The sequence below is a fragment of the Podarcis muralis genome, chromosome 16, assembly GCF_964188315.1.
Source record: "Podarcis muralis chromosome 16, rPodMur119.hap1.1, whole genome shotgun sequence".
Classification (NCBI taxonomy): domain Eukaryota; kingdom Metazoa; phylum Chordata; class Lepidosauria; order Squamata; family Lacertidae; genus Podarcis; species Podarcis muralis.
Genome location: NC_135670.1, coordinates 11049045 through 11073735, shown reverse-complemented (window position 1 = coordinate 11073735; position 24691 = coordinate 11049045). Strand labels below are relative to the sequence as shown.

Below are 24691 nucleotides of genomic sequence, written 5' to 3'. Positions count from 1 at the left end.
CAACAACCCCCCTCCTATGGGACGCAATGAAAGCGGTCACCAGAGGAGCTTGCATAAAAGAGAAAACATTCCTTAAAAAACAAACCTCCTCAAAAATTAGCAAAATAGAACAAGACATCACAGCCCTCTCATCACGCTACAAACAAACAGGATCTAAAAAACTCCTCAAACTTATAGAACAGAAAAGGAGAGAACTAGACTCCTTAGAAATCAACAAAACAATGATCAACATTCTATACTCTAAACAACGTTTCTATGAATATGGAGGGAAAAACTCCAGAATACTAGCAAATAGATGTAGGAAAAAAGCACTCAAAACAAGAATACACTGCATCACCAAAAAAGACGGCAACATAACATTCTCCCCCAAAGAAATAATTTCAGAATTTGCAGAATTTTACTCCAACCTATACACCTCCCATAACCCACCAGAGAGGGAAATCAAAAAATTTCTAGCAGGACTGACCATGCCTACCCTAACTGATGAGGAACAGGAATTCATGGATAGCCCTATCACCCCAGAGGAAATAGATGCGGTCCTCAAAAACTTGAAACCACACAAAGCCCCAGGCCCAGACGGCTTCACAGCAGAATTCTATAAGAAATTCAAAGAACCCTTGATGCCCTACATGACCCGCCTATTCAACGACATCATAAAAGGAGGCCCCATCCCCAAAACCTGGACCCACTCCAAAATAGTCTCCATCCCAAAACCACTAAAAGACAGCCTCAAAGTAGAATCATACCGCCCAATCTCATTAATAAACCAAGACTACAAGATATTCACATCAATCTTGGCCAACCGCCTAAAAATCTTCCTACACAAGTTAATAGCCCCAGACCAGACTGGCTTTGTCCCTGGCCGCAATATAACAGACCCCATCAGGAAACTACTGAACCTGATCGAACACAGCAAGGCAACCAAACTCCCATTGACAATTATGTCCCTAGACATACTCAAAGCCTTTGATTGCTTGGAGTGGAAATACATATTAGCAGTACTAACTAACATGAAATTTGGCCCCAACTTCCTACAAATCCTCAAACAAATATACTCCCAAGCCTCAGCAAAATGCAGAACTAACAATATGGATTCTAACACTATAGCTATCCAAAGAGGCACGAAACAAGGATGCCCACTGTCTCCCTTCTTATTTATCCTGGCTCTGGAACCCCTAGCAATCCGCATCCGAGCAGCCACAGACATCAAGGGAGTGGAAATAAAAGGCAGGACCTATAAATTAGGGCTCTTTGCAGATGACCTAATGGTCACAACACCAGACCCCATAAGCACAGCAACCTCCCTAATCAGAGAACTCAACGCATTTGCAATGGTGTCGGGCCTACAGGTAAATTTCACAAAGTCAGAAGCTATGTGCTTCAACACCCCTCCTCACACCCAAAAAGAACTCACGAAGGTCACCAAAATAAAACTTTGCCACACCAAGTTCAGATACCTAGGGGTACAAATAACCAGAAACCTCAATAAATTATACCTCCACAACTACAAGCCCCTGTGGCGACAAATTAACAAAGACCTAAAGAGATGGAATAACATGAACCTCACTCTCTCAGACAAAATAGCCATGATCAAAATGATCACACTCCCAAAACTAACCTACCTATTCCAAACCCTCCCAATCTGGATCCCCTCAACCCAACTTCACAGTTGGCAGAGAAAACTACACTCTTTCATCTTCTCACATAAAAAACCAAGAATAAGCCCCAAATACCTGCACCTCCCCACCTCAGAAGGAGGATGGGGAATCCCCAACATAGAAGCATATTACAACGCCAACCAAATACGCCATATAATCCCATATATACTAGAAGATGAGACAAAACAATGGGTACACCTAGAGAAGGACACAATTGAAAACACCTGCACCACAACATACCCACTCCTCCCAAACAAACTAAAGAAAATTCCCACAACACTTAACAGGTACACACAGACCATGCTCAAAGCATGGAAAACACAAATAGGCAAACTATCCCCAACCCCATCCCCACTAATCCCCCTGGCATACCACCCATTATTCCACCATGCAGCACAAAACCTCCAGATAAAAACCTGGCGAACCAAAGGCTTGTATCGCCTAATAGACTTTTACAAAAATAACAAACCCTTGTCAACACAAGAAATACAAGACAAACTAGAAGACACCCAAATGCCCTGGTTAACACAACACCAACTACATGCCCTCTTAAACAACCCAACAGTAAAATCAGCAGCAACTAGGCCCCTGACAACCTTCGAAAACCTCCTCCTAACAACAAAGGGAAACGGTAAAGGGATGGTATCCGCAATATACAAAATACTACTCCAAAATCTCGCAAATCCCCTAGACGCAATCAAAAATCAATGGGAGAATGACATAGGCTATGAGATAAACCCCACTCAATGGACCAGAATGTGGTCTAAACCCCCCTTTAAATCCATATCAACGAAAAGAAAAGAACTCACACTGAAACTCACCTACAGGTGGTACCTAACACCAAGGAAACTAGCGCTAATACACCCAGGAACCTCACCAAAATGCTGGAGAGGGTGCACCTCCACAGGCACATACTTCCACATGTGGTGGGAGTGTCCCAAAATCCAACTATTCTGGACAACAGCCATACAAGAAATTTGTAAAATAACTAAGCAAGTAATAGACACCACCCCAGAATTGGCCCTACTAAACATCTTCCAAGACAACAATGCCCATTTACACCACAAAGAACTCATAACCCACCTGCTCTCAGCAGCCAGAAACACCATAACCAGACACTGGAGAGACCTGTCAGGAGTAAGCATGGACCAATGGTATCAAATAGTATGGGAAACAGCCCTACTAGAAAAATTAACTAATAAACTGAAACTGACACGGGGACAAACAGAAGAAGATGCCTTCACCCCGGTATGGCTCCCCTTTATCACACACACAGCCCAACAGGACAATGACAATAATCCACCAACAGCATACAAATCAATATGGCTAACCTGATCCAAAACACCCACCCACCTCACTCACACACGAAAACAAAGATCACCACAGCCAATCACAAGCAAACAATCACACCCTAGGCCAACCCCAACCTCTCTCACCACCAAAGGAACACAAGTGAACAACACAAGCACGCTGACACCAAACTCTACACACATTAAACATAATAGAAACACCGCCACCCAATCCCACCCTTATCCATCTTCCCTCTCTCCACCCCCCTTTCTCTTTTCTCTCCTTTTTTTATTTTTATTTTTATTTTCTTCTCCCCCTAATGCCTCAACAAATGAAACGGATTTGTAAAAATGTTACATGGGGAAAAATATATATGAGGCACTACACTTCTGTAAAACAAGAAAATCCTTAATAAAATATTTTAAAAAAAAAACAAAAAAAAACAAAAAAAAAAAACAAGAGGCTGAAAGATGACATCAAGTCGGTCATGGATAACTTCAGAGAGATAATCAAAACTGCAAAGATTGAGGAAGAAACCCAAGTTTCTCGGGCAACCCAAGGCGAGCAGGACAACTACGAGATGCATGTCAGAGCTGCAAATATTGTTCGGGCTGGTGAGTCTCTTATGAAGCTTGTCTCTGACCTAAAACAGTTCCTGATCCTCAATGACTTCCCTGCCATCAACGAAGCCATCAACCAGTGGAACCAGCAGTTGCGCAGCCTTCAGGAGGAATGCGACAAGAAGCTGATTGCCCTGCGTGATCAGATCTCCATAGACCTCTATGTGCTGGAGGAAGAATATTACTCTTCCGGCTACAGTCTGTGTGACACCAACAACCTCCTGCTGTGTGAAGCATATTGGAGACAGGAGCCAACCACGTCCTCTCCAGGCCTAGCCATGCCTCTGGTGGCTGCCATGCATGGAGAAGGCCTGACGGAGCAGGCCTGAAAAGGGAGCCTGCAATTCTCCCCAGCTTTGTGGCATTTTGACAGTAGAATGGTCTGGTGGTGCCAGTTCACCTGAACACTTGATTGCAACATGTATGTGGCGTTGTTAAAAGTAGGATTTTGTGGGGGATGTTAACTGTAAAAATGTATATTCCTCTAATTGTTAACAAATTGTTTGAATAAAGTCAATTTTTATACATACAAAAAACCCCCAAACAATTTCCAACACAGCTGCAAACTTAGGAAGACCCCAGTTTTAAAAGGCTGGATCACGTTTAGCGCTTCCTCCGCTCGCTGATCACCTTGCCAACTCAGATCCCACCCTGCTCCGCCCTGCAAAGCTGCCCAGGCGAGGCCCCCTTCACCTCCACATCCGGCCTTCGCCCTTATTTCTTGTTCCGGATAGTCCTTGCTACCGATCGTTGGGTTTTTTTTTAGTGCAGGGGGATTTTGGAGAGGTCGCTTGTGCCCACTCTGCGCTCTCAGCTTGGCTAGAAGAGCCATGCAAGGTAAGCTGGTTTCCCCCACCCCTGCTGACACCCCAGTGCAATATATATGAGCTTTGTTTGGGGGGGGGTGTCTTTCTTCCCCGAATTGTGCGCCACGGGACGCAGCTGAGCACATCGTGCGCCGTGTGGATTAGGAAGGTGGATTTGTACCGAGTCGGGCTGTTGCTGCATCTGGTCCAGTATTGTCCACACTGACTGGCAGCAGCAGCAGCGCTCCCCGGGGTTCCAGGCGGGGGTCTTCTCCCTGCCCTACCCGGAGATGCCGGCGATTTCTGCATGCCAAGCAGGCGATCTAGCGCTCTGGGTGCTCGGTTTGGAGACGAGAAATTTGAAAAAGCGCGCCAGGGCGGAGGCAGGCAAGGGCATCGGATGAAGAGGACCTTGGATTTACCGAGCCTGCAAGTCGCGGTTTTGCGGCTGGATCCAGGCCCTGTTTACTCCCGCCTATCGATCCCGGCGGGATTTATCACTCCTCCGGAATAGGGCGCCATCGATCGGGTTGGGATATTTGTAAGACGCGTCAGAGCGCGTGATCGATTTCGCTCCTGGAGAAATTGCTGTCTAGAGTTGCGCTGCAGCCTCCTGGGGATTTGGGGCTGTCTAGGGTTGTGGCAGCCGCCTTTGGAAGAGCTGTACATGGTGGCGATATTTATTACGGTTTTTTTAGGGAGGCCTGTATGCCGTTTAATAAAAATAACATAGATGATATAAAATAGCCATTAAAAAGCATTAAAAAGAGATTTTTGAGAACAGTGTATCATAATTATCGAATTATAGATCAAATAAACAGATTTGAGAAACAAATGTGCACAATGCAAGCACCGTAAGCTATAAAGGCATTGGGGTTAGTATGATCCGCACCAGATCGAGGGCTACTTTCCTTTACGCTTGTCTGGAAGTTACTGTGCAGTAACTGCCTATTTCCATTGAAGGATAAACACTGTATTTGCTCAGATACACTCATTTCCTATGCTGCAGGGCTGACGATCGCAGGTACCCAAAATAGTTCCCAGGATTTAGCCTCCGTTAGTTCAGATAAAATCCCCTGGCTGCGCTGCACAGGGGCATTTTCTTTCCCCAGTACCGTACAGTAGCTAGGCAGCTAATTGATTCACCGCCACCCAGGAGGGAAATTCCATAAGGACTAGAAACGTCCGGCGTCGTTTTTAAAGTCACGTAGTTTAATCAGAGTATTTTTAATCAACAAACAATTGTTTCCAAGCCAGCACATTGACGCTACAATACAAGACCTGAGGGGGGGGGGTGCCCCTGCAGAGGCAGAGATTATTTGGTTTGCTTGAGAGAATGCAGGGAGGAGGAGGGGCTGGTTGTCTTCAAAGTTGTGATAATATTATTAGTAATATTAGCCAAGGTGATTGCAAATGATTAGTGGCCAGTTACTGGGACGTGGGTGGCGCTGTGGGTTAAACCACAGAGCCTAGGACTTGCCGATCAGAAGGTTGGCGGTTCAAATCCCCACAATGGGGTGAGCTCCCGTTGCTCCCTCCCTGCTTCTGCCAACCTAGCAGTTCGAAAGCACGACAAAGTGCAAGTAGATAAATAGTGGGAAGGTAAACAGCATTTCCGTGCGCTGCTCTGGTTCGCCAGAAGCGGCTTAGTCCTGCTGGCCACATGACCCGGAAGCTGTACGCTGGCTCCCTCGGCCAATAAAGCGAGATGAGCGCCGCAACCCAGAATCAGCCACGACTGGACCTGATGGTCAGGGGTCCCTTTACCTTTTTACTGGTTAGTCAATGGCTACTTTGAGTAGAACCAACACTGAACACCCCTTATAGTTTTTGTTAACCCACACTAACTGTTTCTGTGAGGTGGGGGCACCCATATGCTTCTGTATTTTTCCTTGACTCCGGGCCTCCGGTGGGAGATTCTCCTCGCTTCGCAGTATCAAGATGGCTGGCATCCTGCGGAATGCGCCAGGCGGGCCTTGACAATATTTTGATGTTTTCTCCTTCCCGAGTAAAAATACCCATCTGCGTGAGCAGATTGGCAAAGGGGGTTTGGGGTTTCGCAGAGCATGTGTTCTGCAGCAGGGCTGTGTCCCAGAGGGGGCCGCGGAAGAGATGGCTCGCCTTAATTTTCTCTGTCACACGAAGTGCTTCTTCATAAGAGCTGCGGATCTGCACGCAACGAACCAGCCGGCTACTTGTGTCGTTCCTGAACTGTGGAGGGTATCGTAGCGACAACCAAATTTCAGTCTTTCCTTTGGAATAACATCACAGCCAAAGTTGTTCATATCAGTTGCTCTGATGTTGCATACAGTGGTACCTCGGGTTACATATGTTTCAGGTTACATACGCTTCAGGTTACAGACTCCGCTAACCCAGACATAGTGCTTCAGGTTAAGAACTTTGCTTCAGGATGAGAACAGAAATCGTGCTCCCACGAGCAGGAGGCCCCATTAGCTAAAGTGGTGCTTCAGGTTAAGAACAGTTTCATGTTAAGAGCGGACCTCCGGAACGAATTAAGTACTTAACCCGAGGTACCACTGTATTTAAATTAGCACGCTTGTGGAGAGGGGGACTGTATTTTGGGGTGGGGGCCAAAGAAAGAGAAGAAAAGACAGCGAAAATAGGCATTTTCATTGGAGCCTGGTCCAAATCTGTGTGCATTGCTGTTTCAGTAGCATTTCTGCCAATGATAATTTTAATGTCTCTCACTTGCTTTATGAGCGCTCTGTATTGAGCACTGCAGTCTCACATGATTAGGAAGCTGTCTTGTGTGGAGTCGGGACTGTTAGCCCATCATGCTCAGTATGCTGTAGTGGTTAAGAGCAGTAGTCTCGTAATATGGTGAACCGGGTTCGCGTCTCCGCTCCTCCCAGTGGCGTAGCGTGGGGGGTGCAGGGGGGGCCGGGCGCAACATCTGGGGGTTAGGGTTAGGGGGCACAAATCCACGGGTTAGGGGTGCAAATCCACGGGTTAGGGGGTGCAAATCCACGGGTTGGGGGGCACAAATTACTTGCCTTGCCCCGGGTGCTGACAACCCACGCTACGCCACTGGCTCCTCCACATGCCGCTGCTGGGTGACCTTGGGCTAGTCACACTTCTTTGAAGTCTCTCAGCTCCACTCACCTCACAGAGTGTTTGTTGTGAGGGAGGAAGGGAAAGGAGAATGTTAGCCGCTTTGAGACTCCTTCGGGTAGTGATAAAGCGGGATATCAAATCCAAACTCTTCTTCTTATTATTATTGTCGACTCTGGCTGGCAGCAGCTTCCCAAGGTTGCAGGCAAGCATAATTCCTGGTCCTAGCAATTATTGCATGCAGAAGGTCCCGGTTCAAAGCAGATGCTTTGCCACTGAGTTAGCAGCCCTTGAAACAGGAAGCTTTTTTATACTGAATTAGGCTATTGGTTCACCTGGCACAGTGTTACTACACTGGCTGGCAGCAGCTGCCACAGGTTTCAGATCGGATAATCTCTGCCCTACCTGGAGGGAGACACTGGAGATTGAATCTGGAACCTTCTGCCTGCCTGCGCTCTGCCACTGAGTTACGCCTAGTTCCCGATTATAGCACAGCGCACCATGTATCTTTATACATCAGCAGTGTAGAATTTTTTTGGCTCCATGTGTCAGGACTTCAAAGCTCACAGCAGGCAGCAAGATGCTGATAATGGGAAGAGATTTTTTTTTTGCTTCCTTTCAAAGGAAAGAGCCTCTTCATTATCAGCTTTTTGCTGTCTGCCCTGTGTGGTTGAACTGAGCAGTTTCAGATGCGCAGGAGAGCGCTCTTGCACACCCAGAACCAGCAGGATCACCATCCTGTCACATCAGCCAGTGGGGGTGGGAGACAATGCTGCTGGATGCTTAGTGCTGGGTTTCAGCCTCAAACAAGAGAGCAGGGGTTGCTTTAAAGTCCTTTGCCCAAAGCATGCTGCAAAGCAGGTTGTGCTAATCCTTCCAGCGACTGGCTAGGGGTCAGCAGATAGGGGAGCAGAGGTTGTGAATGGGCACAGCTCATGAAACAATCAGATCCTGTTTTTCAATTACATTTGCATTGCTTCTTTCAGTTTCTCATATTGCATTGGATCATTTGTTTATTGTGTCTCAGGTTGTTTTCTATGGGATTCGAATGTTTATGCCACAAAATCCAGTGTAGGAAAGGAAGCGATACAGATGCAATTAAAAACTACATGGCGTCTAGCGCAGTAAATCAGAGGCTACAACTGGGAGAGGAAAACCATTAAGTGACTTGCCGAGGCCCTCAGCAATTTTAAAGCGGCGGGGAAGATTGGGAACCACTGAAGGAGGGCTTTAAGTTCTGGGCCTCTACAGTCAAACCTCGGTTCCCGAATGCCGAAAGTAACTGCTCCGGTTTTCGAACGATTTTCGGAAGCCGAACGTGCTGTGCGCCTTCTGTTTTGAGTCTCCCTATTGTATCAAGGCTTCCGCTTTTGGTTGTCGGAACGTTTCGGAAGTCGAACGGTCTTCGATTACGTTTGACAACCGAGGTTTGACTGTACTACTGTTTGGCCCAGTATAGGGCAGAGGTGGGGAACCTCAGGCTGGGGGTGGGGGTCAAATAGGTTTGGAGTCTGGCCAACACCAGGCCAGAGCAGGTCATGTGATAACCGCCTGGCTTCTTCAAAAGCTTCTTGAGATCATCTGTGGACCTGAGAAGGTTTTGGGGTGCTCCACATAGCAGCCCATCTTTGGACTCAAATGGACTCCACAAATAAGAGAGAGAGAGATTGTATGTGTGTGTGTGAGGATAGATAGATAGATAGATAGATAGATAGATAGATAGATGATAGATAGATAGAATAAAAACCAGGCACAACCATTTCCCCCCTGATTATTTTATTAACATGCTAAAAGTCAGTCCACAAAGCAGCTTCTGTCAGTGCCCCGTGGTGACGCTGATTGCCATTTGCAGAGGGGCCCGTTGGAGGTTTTCCGCAACCAGAGTAGGGGTGGTGGAGCGGCTTGCCAGTGCTCGAGAGTTACGTGGCGGCCATCTTTGTAGCGGGTTCTGGCCCAACAGCAGGCTGGCCCTGGAGCAGAGGGCGCGTGGATCTCGCGAAGGACAGTCCTTTCCCGTCGGTGGGATTGCGGGGCCCTTGTCATTGGGCTGTAGGTTGAGCTCAGGGCTTGGTAATAGGGAAATGAGACCCGCTGGAATTAAAAACTGGCGATGGTCTAAGGATTTGCCCCTTCTCTCTCCCCGTCTTGTGGGAGCAGATCTGTTTCAGTTAAATCTATGCACCATAGATTTAAAGCACATTGCTTTCCTCAAATAATCCTGGGAACTGTAGTTTGCTGTCCCCACCCCGAGCTACAATTCCCAGCACCCTTAAACTACAGTTCCCAGGATTCTTTTTGGGGGGGGTGTTTAAATGTATGGTGAATATGCAGCCCCAGTTTTAATCCAGCTATCTGGACCAGTAAATTTCCATTCTTAGTTCAGATCTTTTACTCCCTTCTCACTACTTCTGAGTCTTAGCAACTGGCTCTGAATTAGTAGCTGTTGTGGTAATGGTTTAAGGAATCCACAAAGGGTGTTTTTTTTTGTCACGTCTGCAGGAATTGAGTATATTCTGGGGGGGAAAGATATAGTATGCAAGAGATCAGATGCCTATTAAGTCTATTAGAATTTTGGGGAACGCTCAAGTAGCACAAAGCTGGATGGAATTTGCTCTCTTGGTACATTCTTTCACCGGCTTGCAGCTGACCTCTGGCAGATCATATCTTAATTGCGTATGTTAAAATTATCTGGGTTGTTGTGAGGATAATAAGGAGAAGGGGAGAGCCATTTTAAGCCACCTTGAGCTCTCTGGAGGAACAGGTGGGATAAATATGCAATAATATTTTAAAAATGAGAGATTTAAAACCTGATAAGTTTGGCTATCTCAGTATTGATGATTTTGAAATCTGAACATTTGCTCTTAAGGATTTCACATGAGGTTGTGTTTTGCACACTGGGGCGGGGGGGGGGGCTGTGGATCGTGTCTCAATGGTGGCGTTCATGCCATTAATGTTTGGATCTAATACTATGGTGTTCAGTTTCGGAGCACAAAACCTATAAATCTTATCTTTTCCCTCTATGAATGTTCTCAGAATGGCTTTTTAATTTGCCATTTCTAATAGGAATTGCTTTCCTGGTCCCAAATATATGTGGAACGCCCTCTCATCAGATGCCAAACATACATGACTTGTAGAAGACACCTGAAGGCAGCCCTGTATATGGAAGTTTTTAATGTTTTATGGTGTTTTTATATTTTGATGGAAGCCACCCAGTGTCAGATGGGTAGCATATAAATAAAAAACTATTATTATAATTATATATCTATATATCTCTATATATTGGAGGGGGTGGGGGAAGAGCAGCTATAAGGCTTTTCATTTTGTTTACTAGCAAAGAAACAAACAAACCCTGAATTGGGCAGTGGGCAAGTCTGACCTGACCCGCCAAACCACAGTGGGGGATAGCAGCAGGCTAATTTTTCAAAGTGCAGACATTTTTTTAAAACGCATTAAAATATTACAAGTCTAGCAATGGCTATCTTCTCTACCTCTGTCCCAAGGCTGGCCTTGCCCCCTTCTCTTCCCTGCTTCTCCCCACCCTGCCCACTGCAACCTAGCGCTTTCTCAATGGCTTTCAGTGAAGGGACGTTGGCTATCATCATGGCTATTGGAAAGTGGGAGCGCCCTCCTGTGGGTGAGTGGCACGTGAGCTTGAGGGTAGCCCCCTGCTTTGTTTGTTACCCCCCTCCCCAAACTCCGGAGAGGGTCCAAGCCCCACCCTTGCTTTGAATATATTACAGTACGTGCAAAAAAATAAATACCACTAGCCCCACCTAATATGGGTAGGATAAGGGGACGTTAGGGTAAGGCAGGCTGTGTGTCGTGGCGGAGGGGTGGGGGGTGGCATGGGAGACGGGAGAGGTGGGTTTGGTGCCGCTGCAGCTGCTGCCGTTCAGGGACTGGGGTCCTTTTTCCGTTTCTGGAAGCGCCGGAACTTCCCCTGGATGGCGAGGGCGGCCTTCTCCGTCTCGGGCGCATTCAGGTCAATGTCTACTTCCTCTTCTTCTGCTTCTACCACCTTCTTGGCACTCCCCGCTTTGTCTGTGTGGAGAATCGACAGGTGCACGCATTGAAAACACAGAAGGGAATGGCACCGTAGCGGACATTTGCACAAAAGTGATCGAAAGGGTGGAGCGACTCTGCTGCAAGGGAAAGTTGCAGCGTTTCGGACTTCTTAGCTCAGAGAAAAGGCAAAAAAGAGGCAACATGATAGAAGTTTATAAAGTTATGCCAGGCAAGGAGAAAGTGGATATAGAGTTTTTCTCCCTCATAATTCTAGAATTTGTGGACACCCAAGAAAACGGATGGCTCAGGCAGATAAAAGAATAAACCAGGTGAGGGGAGCTGATGGGTCTCAAACCCTCAATGAGTTAGGGGCTTCCCCTGAACGTGAAGACAGGCTCTGGTGGGTTGAGTGGACAAGACCAATACAGTGGTACCTCAGGTTACAAACACTTCAGGTTACAAACGCTTCAGGTTACAGACTCTGCTAACCCGGAAGTAGTACCTCGGGTTAAGAACTTTGCTTCAGGATGAGAACAGAAATAGCGCGGCGGCATTAGCTAAAGTGGTACCTCAGGTTAAGAACAGTTTCAGGTTAAGAACGGACCTCCGGAACGAATTAAGTTCTTAACCAGAGGTACCACTATAGTGGGTCCAATGGTCAGGAAGGCAGTTTCTGCATGTGTTGTACAGGAAAGTGAGGGGCAGGTGGGACTCGTCACCTGGGAAGGTAGCTCATCTAGGAGGAGGAAAACGCTCATCCTAAACCTTCACTGCCTTGCGGCTGTACTAATCCGTGAGGAAGGCTTCGGGAGTAAACACTGAGGAAAAATCCATACCCGCTGTCTTGCGGGACATCATTGGGAAAAGAAGAGTAAACCCTATACAAAAACAGAGTGGAGTCCCTAAGACGGTTGGCTGGCACCTTGTACAGTACCCCTCCTTCTGGCAACTCCTGCCAAATGTCTTGCTCTGCTTTCCTTTGGACCACATCAGCGATGCCAAGAAGGGGGTCTTGTCATCTGGGCAGCCCAGGACCTCCACACACACTGCCCAGACATGCGCCCCAGAGAGGTCATTTTGGTTCTTCTAATGCAGCAAAACCCATGCAGAAGGCAGCAGTTATGAGTTATGGTCACAGCTGGCACTGCAGTTATCAAGCGGTTTTGTTGTAAGCCAAAAATCTCAGGAGATAAGCTATTTTTGGCTTACAACAGTTTGACTTGGCCCCCAGAGGTGTGCTCCATGGTCTTTCAAGACAAATGGATGCTAACAACCTTCTCGCTGGACTACAACTCCCATCAACGCTGAACATTGGTCACGCTGGCTGAGGCTGATGGGGATCGGAGTCCAACAACAGCTGGAGGTCACCACATTGGCGACCCCTGACATGACTGAAATGACCGTATAACTCAGCAGCTGTTGTTTGAAGGAGACAGAGGACCACGGCTTCTGTGTCCCCCGGCAGCAGACACCACTACAAAGAGGAGTACAGATCCCTCTCAGCCAATCAGCCATTGGTTAGGTAAGTGTGTCAGACTGCAGCTCCCATTAACCCAACAAGTATGGCCCATTGGCTAGGGATGGAGGGAGCTGCAGTCCTACAGAATCTGAAGGACCACAGGTTATCCTGCCCCTGTTTCACAGGCCCGAACAATATAACAGTCCTTTGCCAGCAACTACGGTAGTTAGTTGTGGTTCTTAAGAGCCAATAAACTCGGGATGCTGCCAGCCTTCACCCACATAAGCTGTCATGTTCAGTCTTCACTCTGCCCCCATTTTTGATGATCCGTCCCAACCACCCAAATCCTGCCCTGGATCTGCTCCTCCTCCCACTCCACAGGGTCAGTATATTTAAATCAAATCGACAGAGAGTGCTTGATTACCCAATAAACAGGCTCGGCGCGTGCTTAGGGTGTCAGCCAAGAGCAGCAGCGAAAGAAAAAATTATTGAAGAATTTGACATTTGATATTTAAAAAAGCATCAAAGTCGTCATCTAGAAGTAGCTGCTTTCATTTCAGCATGCATCTCAGTTTTGTGTGATTTTGAAAAACAATTTTTTATTGTATGGTTTAGCATTGCTTTCATTTTGAATTACATATTGGGGGAACCATATCTTTTCAGTGCTTAGGGCCTTAATCCAGCCCTGAATAGGCAGCGGCTGGTAGGCAAGAACCTTGGATGAGGGTATTGAATGTGATGCCCTCAGATATTGGTGGACTACAATTCCCATCATCCCTGACCACTGGCCATGCTGGCTGGGGTAATGGGAGTTAGCGTCCAGGAGGGCACCACCTTGGTGTCCCCTGATTTAGGAGAACATGTACATGTGCCAATTTTCAGTTGTAAAAATAAAAGAACACTTTTATTATTTATACCCCACCTATCTGGGTTTTCCCAGCCACTCTGGGTGGCTTCCAGCACATAAAAAATAAAATAAAAAAGGATCAAGACTCTTCAGGACATTTGAAGTAGCCATTTATGCCTGCCCTCCACCAGGGGTGCGGCCTGCCTGCATTTTGAACTCAGGACATCGGTGCCAGAGCACAGTCTACTCTTTGAGCCGGCCCTGTGAGGGTGCTGACCTTCACGGCCTAGCCCTGCCCTGCCCTGGAGGTGGGCAGGGCAGCATGGATATTGGGTTGCCTAGCAACCACAGGCAGAGAGCTGCATGGGCAGAAAGCATCGCAGCCTCCAGGTTGCCTAGCAACTGTTAGCTGACGGGGCCTAAGTACCACTGCCTCTATTCCTCCCACCCTTTCTTCCTTTGGCGTTCTGTGAATGACAGCCCGCCTTACTCAGGCCACAATCACTGTCTAGAAGGGGGACAAAGTGTGTGGAGGGTGGGCGTGGAAGTTGGAAGGGAGGTGTGTGCTCACACATTAACTTCCTCACGTTTTTATCTATCCCATTAGCTCCAAACGTCATGGCCAGTTGTTTGGGAGGATAGGAGTCTTAAGTCCAGCAACATCTAGAGGGTCACAGGTTCTTCTCCCTTCTAGTTGAACATAATTCCACCCCCCGCTATCAGTTGATAGAACCTTTTTTTAAAAAGTTAATATTTTATTCACAAATATAACTAAGTGGGGGGGGGGTAAGGACAATATATATCTATATCTCTATCTATCTATCTATCTATCTATCTATCTATCTATCTATCTATCTTATCTATCTAAAACATTTCTTTAAAAAAAGGAATGAAAGGGAGCTAATATATGAAAAACAAAAACCCCACCATCATTTCATATTAAGGATTTTTGTATTATTATTATTATTATTATTATTATTATTATTAATAGATATTCACACTTTGGGCTGCTGTCTACTCTCAAGTAGAAAAAGGTCCCTGGTTCAATCCTCAGAATCTGCAGGTAGGACTGAGAGACCCATCTCTGAAACCCAGTCAGTTGCTGCCAGTCAGTGTGGACAATACAGAACCAGTTGGGCTGATGTTTTCACTTCGTATAAAGCGTCTCCCTATGTTCCTGAGGTAATCCATGTTTGATTCCGACTCTTAAAAAGAGTGTGTGTGCATGTAGGAAAAACATTGTTTTGATTATGTTACCTGACCCAAAGCAAAGGCATACGGTCAAGTTTAATAATGAAAAAAATCAGTTGTACGTTCTTAAGTTTTTATGGGCTGCTTAGTCATTAACTCTCTTGCCCTTAATTAAGTCTGAGAACATATTACAGGCTTAGCATGCATCTGGGTTGTTCTTTTTCTCAATTTGGATCAAAGCCAGTCTGGGCGGAAACACACCAGTATGCAATATTTCATTTTAAAAAAATGACAGGATCGATATGGATTTTGGCTCATGTTTTCTGTGCACTACTTCCAAACCAGCGATGGGAGAGCACTGAATTCAGAGTAAATGGAAGTGGATGGAAAGGAAGACAACCCACTCCACCTGGAAAAGGTGAGGACATTGAACACACTCTTGGGCTGGGGCATTGTTTATGTGGTTTTGTGTTACTGATTTTAATTTTTTGCATCTTTATTTTTAGATCTTACGACGCTATACATATGATTTCTGTCGAAATTGTTCAGTTTGGTTGTGCGCTTCCTGATGTGCTTTATTTATTGTTCATGACTACTTTTGTTATGTTTGTAAATATGTAAACTTTTTTTTACATGTTGTAAGTCGCCTAGATTTCCCAGTAGTGATGTATGGAAGTGAGAGCTGGACCATAAAGAAGGCTGATCGCTGAAGAATTGATGCTTTTGAATTATGGTGCTGGAGGAGACTCTTGAGAGTCCCATGGACTGCAAGAAGATCAAACCTCTCCATTCTGAAGGAAATCAGCCCTGAGTGCTCACTGGAAGGACAGATCTTGAAGCTGAGGCTCCAAGACTTTGGCTACCTCATGAGAAGAGAAGACTCCCTGGAAAAGACCCTGATGTTGGGAAAGATGGAGGGCGCAAGGAGAAGGGGACGACAGAGGACGAGATGGTTGGACAGTGTTCTCGAAGCTACAAACATGAGTTTGACCAAACTGCAGGAGGCAGTGGAAGACAGGAGTGCCCGGCGTGCTCTGGTCCAGGGGTCACGAAGAGTCGCACACGACTAAACAACAACAAAGCCGCCTAGATCATGGTTTTAGCTATGAAAAGGTGCCATACAAGTAAGATGATGATGATGATATACACAGGCCTCTAATGCAAATGAATTTCAAAAGGAAGCTGGATCTCTGTGGAAAGTTGGAGGGGAGATTTTGGGGGTGTGTGCAGATTTTGCCAGCATTCCTTACTGCTATTCTTGCTGCCAAGCCTAATTCCCCATCATGCAGGGAAGAAGACGACCGACGAGTTTCACACATACTCCTCCGACTCCCGCTCCCCACTCAAAATAAAATACAATAGAGGGATGCTTTCTCCCCTTCCTTGTTCTGATGTAACCCCCACCTCTCAAATTTTTGCAGAACATTCAGAATTTCAAACGTTGGAGCAACAATGTCCCAAACTTCCTGCTTCTCAGTACTGAGCCTCTTCCTGCATCTGGCCCTTAAAGGAAACCTCCACGGTCCTGATGACATTTGCTCTACATTTTGCCAGACCTGACTGCTGGCCTGGAGCAAGAGATGGAGACCAGGGTTCAAACGCCGCACTCAGCCATGAAGCACCTTGCAGGATTGTTGTGCGGATGACATGGGAAGAGGGAGAACCACACGCAGCACCTTGAGTGCCCTGGAGAAAAGGTAGGAGCTAACAGCACTAACTCTCAAGCAACAAGCCAGTAGAGAAGGGGAGAGAGAGTTAATGGCAGCTGCTTCTTACCAAGACAGATGATTGGTCCATCTAGCTCAGCACTGACTGGCAGCAGCTCTCCAAAGTTTCAGAAAGGAGCCTTCTCCTGGGTGTACCTGATAATACGGGTGGTGTTTTGGGTTAAACCACAGAGCCTAGGACTTGCCGATCAGAAGGTCGGCGGTTCGAATCCCCGCAACGGAGTGAGCTCCCGTTGCTCTGTCCCTGCTTCTCCCAACCTAGCAGTTCAAAAGCACATCAACATGCAAGTAGATAAATAGGTACCACTCTGGCGGGAAGGTAAACGGCATTTCTGTGTGCTGCTCCGGTTCGCCAGAAGCGGCTTAGTCATGCTGGCCACATGACCCGGAAGCTGTACGCCGGCTCCCTCGGCCAATAAAGCGAGATGAGCGGTGTAACCCCAGAGTCGGTCACGACTGGACCTAATGGTCAGGAGTCCCTTTACTAAAGCAGATGATCAGTTGCGGAACTGTGACCCTTCCCCAACAGGAGAAGCTGCCTTATACCGAGTCTATGCAGCTCAGTATTGTCTACTCTGGCTGGCAACAGCTCTCTAGGGTTGCAAACAGGGGGCAATGATAAACTCTACACAGTGATGCCTGGGATTGATCCGGCGACCTTCTGCAAAGCAGATGTTCTGCCCCCAAGCGATCAAGGCCCTTCTCCTTTGCAGTTGAGTGTCTGGCAAGAGCACCCTAGAGGAATAAGCTGTCATGCTCAGCAAAGGGGATCTGCTAGCAGCTGCAGAGTGTCATTCTCCTCTGAGCCTTCCCTTCCTCTCCAGCACTCCGGGATGCCATCGCCTGCCCTTTTTTGTCCGCTCTCTCGTTACAGCAATTTGCCCAAGTGGCATTGAGTGCCCTCGGTCAGACCTTGTCGAGTCGCATTTCCATGGTTAGAGCAGCAGCAGCTCCCTTTAATGAAGGCTTAATGGAGACTCATCAGAACAGAGGAAGCTGCCTTCTACGGAGTCTGTCTTATGGGTTGTCTCCTATTATACACAGAGTAGACCCATTCAAAATAATGAGGCTAAGGCCACATTCGCGCCATCCATTTAAAGCATTATCTTGCCACATCAAGCAGCCATGGATTCTCCCCAAAATGCTGGGAGCTGCAGTTTGTTAGGGATGCAGAGAGGTGTTAGGAGACCCCAACTCTCCTTACAGAACTACTATTCCCAAAATTATTTGGGAGTGGGTGTTAAACCACTCTGGGAATTGTAGCCCTGTGAGCAGAATTGTGTGTGTGTGTGTGTGTGTGTGTGCGCCTAATGACTCTCAGCACCATTAACTAATTCTACAGCTGTCTAAATGTGTGGGGAGGCTTTTGTTTTTTGTTGTTTTAACTATTTACTTGTGTTTTCACCTTGTATTTTTATCCTGTGATGAAGGGCACTATATAAATCTAAACAACAACAACAACATAATTATTTGTGGGAAGCCATGACTGCTTTAAATGTATAAACCAACCAATCAACAAACAAACCCCTGTTGCAAAATATGACTCAGCAAAATCGAAAGCAACACGATGGCCAGAAACAATTACAGTATAGAAAACTTTATGGAATAATGCAAAACATCAAAACTATCACACTGAAGTCACGGTGCCAGACTTTAACACGGCGGAGACTATATAATCGCATGAGCACTGTTCCAGAGTACTTTTCATTTTCATGTATATTATATAAATTCGAAAAAAGATTGGTTAATGAAGAAATTACACATCTTTCTACTTACGAGTGTTTGTTGAACTAACTGGCTGATGAAGAACTGAACGAAACAGTAGTTGCTATCCGGAAACACTGTTTAGCAGAGTTCAGAGTTGGACATCAGAATTGGACATTTGCCAGTTATACAAACCTTTACAAACTTGATCTCCTCCGGCTAAAGTCTGGCACCGTGACTTATTCAAGGACTTTCAGAGACTTCAGTTTGATAGTTTTGATGTTTTGCACTATTCCATAAAGTTTACTATACTGTAATTGTTTCTGGCCATCATGTTGCTTTCGATTTTGCTGCTTTAAATGTATGGCATGAATGTGGCCTAAGTGAACCATGTCCATTATTTTCAGTGGCTCTGCTCGAAATAGGACTAATGTTTGATACCCAATGGGCTGCTGGACAACGTCGCCTTCGAGACCCAAATATCTCAGAAGCCCACCCTATACTAAACTACAATGGGACTCCCTCCCCCCGTACTGTAGAACACCATTCCTGTCGAGATACCATAAGTACCCCACTATCTGTGCTCTCTGGAAACAACAGAAGACATTTTTTGTTCTTAAAACTTTCCCAGCTGGAGGTCTAAGTCTCTTCCATGGGTTTCTACTTGCTATTGTTTTCAGATTTATCTGCTGTTATTTTCTGCATCATTAAAAAAAACAAAACTATTTTCCAGCTGTTTTTAATTGCATGTTTTGCATTGCCTTGAAACGTGTGTGGAAGGCGACATAAATACCATATTTTTTGCACCATAACACTCACTTTTTTCCTCCTAGAAAGTAAGGGGAAATGTCTGTGCGTGTTATGGAGGAAATGCCTACGGGTGGCATGCCTACGGATTTTCCTCCTCTAAAAACTATGTGCGTGTTATGGTCGGGTGCGTGTTATAGAGCGAAAAATACGGTAAATAGCCTTGTTTTTTCCCAGGATGGGGCTGCGTGGGGATGATGCCCCTGAGACTGGCAGAGAAGTTGGCAGCCTGGAACAAAGAGGAGGAGACGATGAAGAGTGTGTGTGTGTGTGTGTGTGTGTGTGTGCGCGCCAGCTGCTTTCACTCACCTTTTTCTTCCTGGCCTGGAATCTCACTGGGGGACGGTGACTCATTGGAGCTGAGCTGCAGAGAGACAGGCAGAGAGAGAGAGAGAGAGAGAGAGAGAGAGAGAGAGAGAGAGAGAGAGAGAGAGAGAAGGGCACTCCATTAGAACGTACTGTATTTTCGGGCACATGGCCTCATTTGCCTCCAAGCTCCCTTGTCATTCAGACATCCCTGTGTGCGTGTTTGCCTGTCAACATCACGCAAGGAGAAGCTTCCGGAATAGCTACCAGGGAAAGAGAGGAACTTTATATAGGGTGGGTGTCTCACAGGCACCACTAGGGATGTGCTGACCTCTCTCTGCACATCTTTTGTTCCTCTTTGAAATGATTTAACCCTGAAACACTTTTCTGTTGTGCGCCAAGTTTGTCCCAATGAAAAATCCCAAACCTTTCTTCCTTGTATGGGATTTGCTTCAGCCCCTTGATCATTTTGGATTTGATATCCCGCTTTATCACTACCCAAAGGAGTCTCAAAGCGGCCAACAACCTCCTTTCCCTTCCTCCCCCACAACAAACACTCTGTGAGGTGAGTGGGGCTGAGAGACTTCAGAGAAGTGTGACTGGCCCAAGGTCACCCAGCAGCTGCAGGTGGAGGAGCGGAGACGCGAACCCAGTTCACCAGATTACAAGTCTACCGCTTTTAACCACTACACCACACTGGCTCTGCTGCGGCCTGTTCCGCAAATGTGTGTAATATAAAAGTCCAGCAGGTGACCTACACCCGGCAAAGTCTCTTTGGGTGGTTTCGAAAGATGAGAATGTGAGAAGAGCTTGCTGGATCCAGCCCATGGCCCCCCCGGTCCAGCATCCTGTACTCACAGGGGCCAACCAGAAGCCTGTGGGAAATTCGCAAGCAGGACCTGAGAACAAGAGCACTTTCTCATCCTATGGTGTCAGCAACTGGTATTCAGAAGCATTATTGCATCCAAAGCATAGCCTGCATGGCTAGTAGCCATCAATAGCCTTCGTGAATTTACCCAGTCCTCTTCTAAAGCAATTGGGATGCGGGTGGCGCTGTGGGTAAAAGCCTCAGCGCCTAGGGCTTGCCGATCGAAAGGTCGGCGGTTCGAATCCCCGTGGCGGGGTGCGCTCCCGTTGTTCGGTCCCAGCGCCTGCCAACCTAGCAGTTCGAAAGCACCCCCAGGTGCAAGTAGATAAATAGGGACCGCTTACTGGCGGGTAGCTAAACGGCGTTCCGTGTGCGGCTCTGGCTCGCCAGATGCAGCTTGTCACACTGGCCACGTGACCCGGAAGTGTCTCCGGACAGCGCTGGCCCCCGGCCTCTTGAGTGAGATGGGCGCACAACCCTAGAGTCTGTCAAGACTGGCCCTTACGGGCAGGGGTACCTTTACCTTTACCTTTTACTTCTAAAGCAAGCCATATTGGCGGCCCTCATTGTCTCCTGCGGGAGTGAGTTCCATAGTTTAACTATTCACTTTGTGAAGAAGGACTTTCTCTTATTGGTCCCGAATTTTCCAATGTTCAGCTTTATTAGATGAAGCTGGAACAAGGAAGGTGCCCTCCGTGCTTTCGCTTCCTGCCATTTCCCCATTCCAAATCCTCTCCACACTCCACAGACAACTAGATAAAAATTATTTTAAGTGAAATTAAAGTAAATGCTCAAAATAGTTTTCAATTAAATCAGTTTTTTAAAAAACCAGTTATATTAAATGCCACTTTAAAAAATGTGATGTAGCTTAAATACAGGCAGCCCCGTATCTGGAAGTTTTTAATGTTTTATTATGTTTTGATATAACATCATCAACAACAAATTTATTATTTATACCCCACCCATCTGACTGGGTTTCCCCAGCCACTCTGGGCGGCTCCCATCAGAATTATAATAAGAATTGATGCTTTTGAATTATAGTGCTGGAGGAGACTCTTGAGAGTCCCATGGACTGCAAGAAGATCAAACCTCTCCATTCTGAAGGAAATCAGCCCTGAGTGCTCACTGGAAGGACAGATCCTGAAGCTGAGGCTCCAATACTTTGGCCACCTCATGAGAAGAGAAGACTCCCTGGAAAAGACCCTGATGTTGGGAAAAATGGAGCGCACAAGGAGAGGGGGACAACAGAGGACGAGATGGTGGGACACTGTTCTCGAAGCTACAAACATGAGTCTGACCAAACTGTGGGAGGCAGTGGAAGACAGAAGTGCCTGACGTGCTCTGGTCCAGTGGGTCACGAAGAGGCGGACATGACTAAACGACTAAACAACAATACTTTGCTGTTTTTTGTCTTCACAAAATAAAAAAATTCCTTCCAGTAGCACCTTTAGAGACCAACTAAGTTTGTTATTGGTATGAGCTTTCGTGTGCATGCACACTTCTTCAGATTCTTTTGTCTTCACATAAGTGATCTTGCTCACTGAACTTGCATTTGTACAGTGAAATTGCACAGATCTGTTAATCTCACAATTGCCTCGGGTTTCTCAAAACAGACAAAACTGGTTTGCGCAACAGACTTGTGAGCTGCATTCATTGGAGTGGTTTTGCATTTGGCTCCAGGAAAGTCCAGCTACTTAATCTGGTTGCAAACCATTATCTCTTGAATTTGTCATCGCAGCCGACGGGTATGCAGTCTTTATTTCAGAAAACGCATGGTTTACAAAAATACGGAACCTGATTTAATCATTGGTTTCCCTCCCCTCTGGTGTTCTAAATTATTAGTTCAATTGCCTCAACTTAAATTAATCCTCCCTGACGGGGATGCTTTCAAATCTCCACAGTGGGAGGACAAGAGAAAGTCACTTGGGGGGGGGGTGATTTGGGGGGGCAAGGTTTAAGTGCCTCCTCCTGCTGCCTCTTCTCCACATTTGAGTGCCCCAAACGAAAGCAGATCTGAATGGGCTGTTGGGCAGCTCTTGCACACATTGGCATGTAATGTGTAGTTTGGGCCTTGAAATACCAAGACTTGCCCAAGCCAAACGATGGGAAATTGAGCTGGTGTGGTCGAAAAGCCAGTGGTTCTTCATTCCATGCGTCACTTAGCCTGTGGAGCTCACTGCCACAAGATGTGGCCACAGGTGACACCTGCACATTTAACACACTTTAAAAGCACATAGCTTCCCCCACCAAGAATCCTGGGAGCACTAGTTCACTAAGCAAGGCTGAGAACTGTAGCTTTGTGAGGGGTAGACCGCAGCTTCCAAGGATGCTTTGGAGAAAATTCATGTCATTTGAATGTACGGCATGGGTGTGAGCCTGTAACCCTAGTTTAGGTAAAGGGTAAAGGGACCCCTGACCATTAGGTCCAGTCGTGGCCGACTCTGGGGCTGCGGCGCTCATCTCGCTTTATTGGCCGAGGGAGCCGGCGTACAGCTTCCGGGTCATGTGGCCAGCATGACTAAGCCGCTTCTGGCGAACCAGAGCAGTGCACGGAAACGCCATTTACCTTCCCGCCGGATTGGTACCTATTTATCTATTTGCACTTTGACGTGCTTTTGAACTGCTAGGTTGGCAGGAGCCGGGACCGAGCAACGGGAGCTCACCCAGCCACGGGGATTCGAACCTCCAACCTTCTGATCAGCAAGTCCTAGGTTCTGTGGTTTAACCCACAGTGCCACCCGCGTCCCTTAACCCTAGTTTAGGCAGCTTTTAATAATAATAATAATAATGAAGCACATTCATAGAACATGGGGAAGAAGTGGGACTCGCAATGATGTGTCGGTGTGTGGAGCGTTCCCCTTCAGCCACGTCCCCTTCATCTCTCTGCTTCCCCTCCTCCAAAAGACCCCCAGTAAATCTGCATTCTTTGGGTGACTGTTCATGCTCAGTCCTCACTGGGTTGTTTTGGGGTCCCCCCTTCCCCCTTGGGGGATTTTATTTGTGCTTTCGCAAACCCAGGGATCCCACCTCTGAGTCTGCTGATAATGTCCCTCCTGAGCGCAGATGGTGCGGTTTGGGCTATGTAAAACACCGGCGCTCGCCAACCGAACATCGGCAATAGACGGAATTGTAACTAACAAAGGAAATGAATGAGAAGACGAGGCGTTTGAGCGCGAGGGTGCAGCTTTGGGGAGGGGGAAGAGGAACAGTCCGTGCCCCAGGCTGGGCAGCTCTTTGGCTGGGACTGAGCATCACAACGCAAGCTGGCAACTCTTTTTCACCCCCCCTTTTTTTGCATGGCTTGTGGAGGGATTGCGGTTGTGCGTGCGGGGAGGTTGCAGCATTGCAGCATCTGTTTCTTTATTACACCCTAGTGGGTGATTAAACTCTCAAGCAGCAATTAAGCCCCTGCTATGCAAACCTCAGCAGTCCTGGGGAGAAGCGCAGCAGGGAAATGAACTGGGGGTGGAGGGGTGGAGAAGCTAGAAGGCTGCAGGACAAGGGACAACTAGTAAGGGGGGGCCGAGAGAAGGGGAAATGGTTCACGGAAGGGCAGCTGTCGGGTTTCCAGGCCCCTCAAGACTTCTGCTCTTCAGGGACATCCTCACAGAGCAAGCTTTGCCAACCTGGGGCCTTCCAGAGGTTTCTAGCCCATCTCAGCATCCTGCTTTCAAAGGCAAGGCCAGGAAACCAACAGCTCTCCCCTGTGGCTGCCACCCCATTGACTGGTATAGACCGGGGTCAGCAAACTTTTTCAGCAGGGGGTCGGTCCAGTGTCCCTCAGACCTTGGGGGGGGCGGACTATATTTTGGGGGGGAATGAATGAATTCCTATGCCCCACAAATAACCCATTTTTAGAGATGCATTTTAAATAAAAGCACACATTCTACTCGTGTAAAAACACTAGGCAGGCCCCACAAATAGCCCAGAGATCCATTTTAAATCAAAGGACACATTCTACTCATGTAAAAACACGCTGATTCCCGGACCGTCCGCGGGCTGGATTTAGAAGACGATTGGGCCAGATCTGGCCCCTGGCCCTTAGTTTGCCTACCCATGGTATACTGTAGACTGCCCCTGACTATGCAGGATCCATTTCACAACCTTGGCTGCTAACTCTCAATTTATCTCCCTCCTCCACAAAGGTAAAGGTAAAGGGACCCCTGACCATTAGGTCCAGTCGTGACCGACTCTGGGGTTGTGGCGCTCATCTCGCTTTACTGGCCGAGGGAGCCGGCGTACAGCTTCCGGGTCATGTGGCCAGCATGACTAAGCCACTTCTGGCGAACCAGAGCAGCGCACGGAAACACCGTTTACCTTCCCGCTGGAGT

General features: G+C 47.1%; 1 protein-coding gene and 1 pseudogene across 1 annotated transcript in view; one reads left to right on the top strand and one right to left on the bottom strand.

Annotated features, from left to right (window-relative positions):
• Positions 1-3416: 3416 nt before the first annotated feature.
• LOC114587026 (mediator of RNA polymerase II transcription subunit 22 pseudogene) lies at positions 3417-3923 on the top strand (annotated as a pseudogene).
• A 5282-nt stretch (positions 3924-9205) lies between these two features.
• The window catches only part of PCP4L1 (Purkinje cell protein 4 like 1), a 39774-nt gene continuing 24288 nt past the window's right edge, over positions 9206-24691 (bottom strand). The window contains exons 2-3 of the mRNA XM_028710730.2: positions 19496-19550; positions 9206-11487 (exon numbers count right to left, since the gene is read on the bottom strand). Of these exons, the coding sequence (XP_028566563.2) occupies positions 11339-11487; positions 19496-19550 (204 nt within the window). The 3' untranslated portion in view covers positions 9206-11338. The remainder of the gene's footprint in view (positions 11488-19495; positions 19551-24691) is intronic.